This window comes from Thermobia domestica, chromosome 18, assembly GCF_964235325.1.
Source record: "Thermobia domestica chromosome 18, izTheDome1.hap1.1, whole genome shotgun sequence".
NCBI lineage: Eukaryota > Metazoa > Arthropoda > Insecta > Zygentoma > Lepismatidae > Thermobia > Thermobia domestica.
In genome coordinates this window covers 150,424,984-150,428,432 of record NC_137471.1, presented here as the reverse complement: position 1 = coordinate 150,428,432, position 3,449 = coordinate 150,424,984, and the positions used below count along the sequence as shown (strand labels likewise).

At 35.9% G+C, this 3,449-nt stretch overlaps 1 protein-coding gene across 1 annotated transcript; it reads left to right on the top strand.

The window, feature by feature from the left end:
* The first annotated feature begins 375 nt into the window (after positions 1–375).
* On the top strand, positions 376–729 carry LOC145675303 (uncharacterized). The gene has a single exon (XM_081745692.1). It carries the CDS (start codon positions 376–378, stop codon positions 727–729), a length of 354 nt encoding a protein of 117 aa, XP_081601818.1.
* Positions 730–3,449: the final 2,720 nt, after the last annotated feature.

The following is a 3,449-nucleotide window of genomic DNA, read 5'->3' as shown; positions in this document are numbered from 1 at the left end:
AGAAACATTGAATGATATCTGTGATGATACTTACGAGGTGATAGGTGAAAGATCTGTGTGTGAGAAAATTAAAGAAAAAGTTTTAGTATCACTAACAAAAGCAGGTTTTGAAAGAGGTATTAATAAAGAAAGTAGGATACCGGTAATGAAAGGTTTTCCAAAAGTACATAAGAAGGAGGTAAAACTGAGACCAGTATTAGATTGCCGAGGAAATATATTTGAACCATTGGAGGAGGAGTTAAAGAAGGTTGTGGAAATGTTAAGGAGGCAACAAGACAGTAGCAGTGTGAAAAACACGGTTGAGTTAAGAAGAATTTTGGAGGAAGTAGGACAGAGCAAAGCTAAAACAATCATTTTAGTGTCGATGTGAAGGCTATGTTTCCAAGTCTAAGAAGAAACAACATTGTTAAAGTTATCACTGAATTGATGAAGGATAGGAAGATCAATGGTTGGAGTGGAGGAGGACTGAAGGAGGCCCTGAAGACTATATGGAATAACAGTTATTGTGTTATAGGTGATAATTTATTGAAAATCAAGGAAGGACTAAGCATAGGTTCCAGGTTGAGTCCAGTGTTAGCAGAAATTACTATGAACGACTGGGAGAAGAAAGTAAGGATGAAAGGAAGTGACAGATTAATGTTTTTTGCTAGATATATGGACGATTGCTTGGGGATTCGGAAAGGAACTGTAAGGCAATTGGAAAAGTTTGTAAAGAAATTGAGGATATAGAGAAAGGCATACAACTGGAGCTAGAGGTAGAAAAGGAAGAGGCTATAGTTTACCTGCATATGAGAATAAGGAGGAAACAAGGAGTGATATACGCAGAATGGTATCAAAAAATTTGCGCGTCGGGAAACTATTGCCACGACAGAAGTGATGTAGATTACTCGACCAAGAGGAATTTCATCATTAACATGGAGAATAGAATTAAGCAAATAACCAGTGAAAGAGAAAATGCGGAACAGAGTATACAGTCATTCCATAAGCAGGTGGAGAATAATGGATACGATAGAAAGAGGCTAAAATACAGAAGGAGATGGGAGAAGATAAACGAAGAAAAATAAATAAGCCGAGAAGGAGAGCAAAGTGAAGGAGGAATAGATGAAAGAAGAAAAATGTGGTGGGGGATAGAAAGTTTGGGAGAAGAAACAGAAATCATTAAAAGAATGCTTAAGAAGATGGGGGGCATCTCAACTTACAGAAAAGGGAGCAAGATGCTTCTGGATGTAATAAGGGAAAAAAGAAGGAAGAAGACAGAAGAAGAACAAGGGGTAATGATGGAGAAAAAGGACTGATTTTTAAAATTCAGTGCGGTGAGTGTGATATGTGTTATATTGGGGAAACTGGAAAGAGACTAAGAGAGCGTATAAGACAACATAAGGATGACGTTAGGCTAGAAAGGAACAAAAATGCGGTCTACAAACACGTAAGGGCACGGGACATTCAGTTAATTGGAATGAAGTAAAAATTTTAGGCTAGGAAGAAAGAAGCATAGTTAGGAAATGGAAGGAGGCACGGTTTATAGAAATGGAGGGTAATAAAGCTATGAACTGGAACTCAGGATTGATCATCGACCAACAGTGGAATAGGTTGATGAAAAAGCTTAAAGTATAAGATATAAATACACATATCTATTATATTGTGGTATATATATTGATTGTCTCACACGTGTTTATGTATTTATTCGTCCATATTAGTTATTTCTATATACGTGTGTGTATATATGTATATATGTTATAGTATATGTATTTATATATAGATATATATGTGGTTGTATAGTATATGAGTATATACTAGGGATAGGCAAAACCGGTTTTTATAAAAACCGGAAACCGGTTTCTAAAAAATCGAAAACCGAAATACCGACATTTCGGTTTTCTCCAAAAACTGGTTCGATTTTTCGCCGAAACCGGTTTCGGTTTTCTCCAAAACCGGTTCGTTTTTACGCTGAAACCGGTTTCAGTTTCCTTCAAAAATCGGTTCGGTTTTTCCGGGACCGGTTCGGTTTTTCTCCGGAACCGGTTTCGTTTTTTTTCGGAAGCCGGTTTCGTTTTTTTCAGGAACTGTTACGTTTTTCCAAAAACCGGTTCGGCTTTTTCTTCAAGCTCGGTTTCTGTTTTCTCCAAAAACGGTTCGGATTTCTAAAAAAATGGTTGGGATTTAAGCGAAACTGGTCTCTAGTTTCTTCAAACCCAGTTTCGTTTCTCACCAGAGTGGAGTTTCGTTGTTCTCCGTAAACCGGATCCGTTTACAACAAAAGCAGTTTTTTTTAAGATATTGATTTTTAAGCTTTTTCTGTGTTCTTCAAGTTATGTTAAAAAGCCATGCCTCAAAAAGGCATGAAGTTTGAAATCAGTGTTACTACGAGTAGAATCCAACCCGCGGCTACAGATAGACGTTATGTATGCTAGCTTTAGCCTTCGGTTCACTGATCAGGAATATTAATTGCACTACCTAAAATAAATATACAATTAATATTATATTATATATAAACAATTTAATTTATTAGACAGTACATATTACGTGGATATGTTACTTCAAGTTATCGGGTAAAGAGAAAGATAAAATGCTGTATATGTTGGTTTGAGTTGGCTTCCGCCAAGTAAATCATTTTTTTAAATATAAGAATGCTTTGCACTTTGAAAAAAATCAAAGTGTAATACAGTATCCATTAATGAACGAACACTTTTATAAACCAACAAATAAGAGTTGAAATGACGGAGGCAAGTACAGTTGGAACGAAGTTTGACAGAGATATTGCCTTTCACTAACTTCTACAGGGTTTTCAAACCAACACCGACAACGTTTGGGAGATGACTCCTTACACCAAGATGAGACGAATAGTAGACCAACCTGGGTGCATAAAATGCTTCCTTTCGGAGTTATAGGCTGCCGTAAACGAAAAAAATGAATTTAAAGGTCCATAGCTCCTAAACTATGGGACGTCCTGTAGTCGGGTCAAGACTTCACTTAGGAACTAATATGTGGCCTATCCAAATATCTATGTTTCAGAATCCTTGGACATTTCCGCAACAATTTTTATAGAGGTAATTGGTGAGTACTTGAACTTATATGCCTTTAGCCAAACTCCCTCGATAAAAATTATTGGTTGAGTACCTTAGGAGTCTGAAACATGCATTTTTGCATAGGGCACACAACTTCTAATCAAATTCATCTTTTTATAATATTCTCTTTGGCTAATCAAACAGTCCTTATATTCGTTAAATGTAAGTTCTTTATACATGATACTCTTCTTAACACCTTTAGCTTTCTTACAACACTTTTCTTTATCGAACTTACCTTTAAAGTCTTTATCTGTTAAATCTATTTGAGGTGCTTTTATACTCTACATCTTACTTCTTAAGCCCACAAACTCTTCTATGATTGTGCCTTTATTTTCATTCTTCATCTTACCAAGTATTTTCTTATTGATTTGTGGTATCTTATAT

Excerpts from the sequence above, each read along its gene's own strand:
- LOC145675303 (XM_081745692.1), top strand. The coding sequence starts at position 376 with ATGTTTCCAAGTCTAAGAAGAAACAACATTGTTAAAGTTATCACTGAA.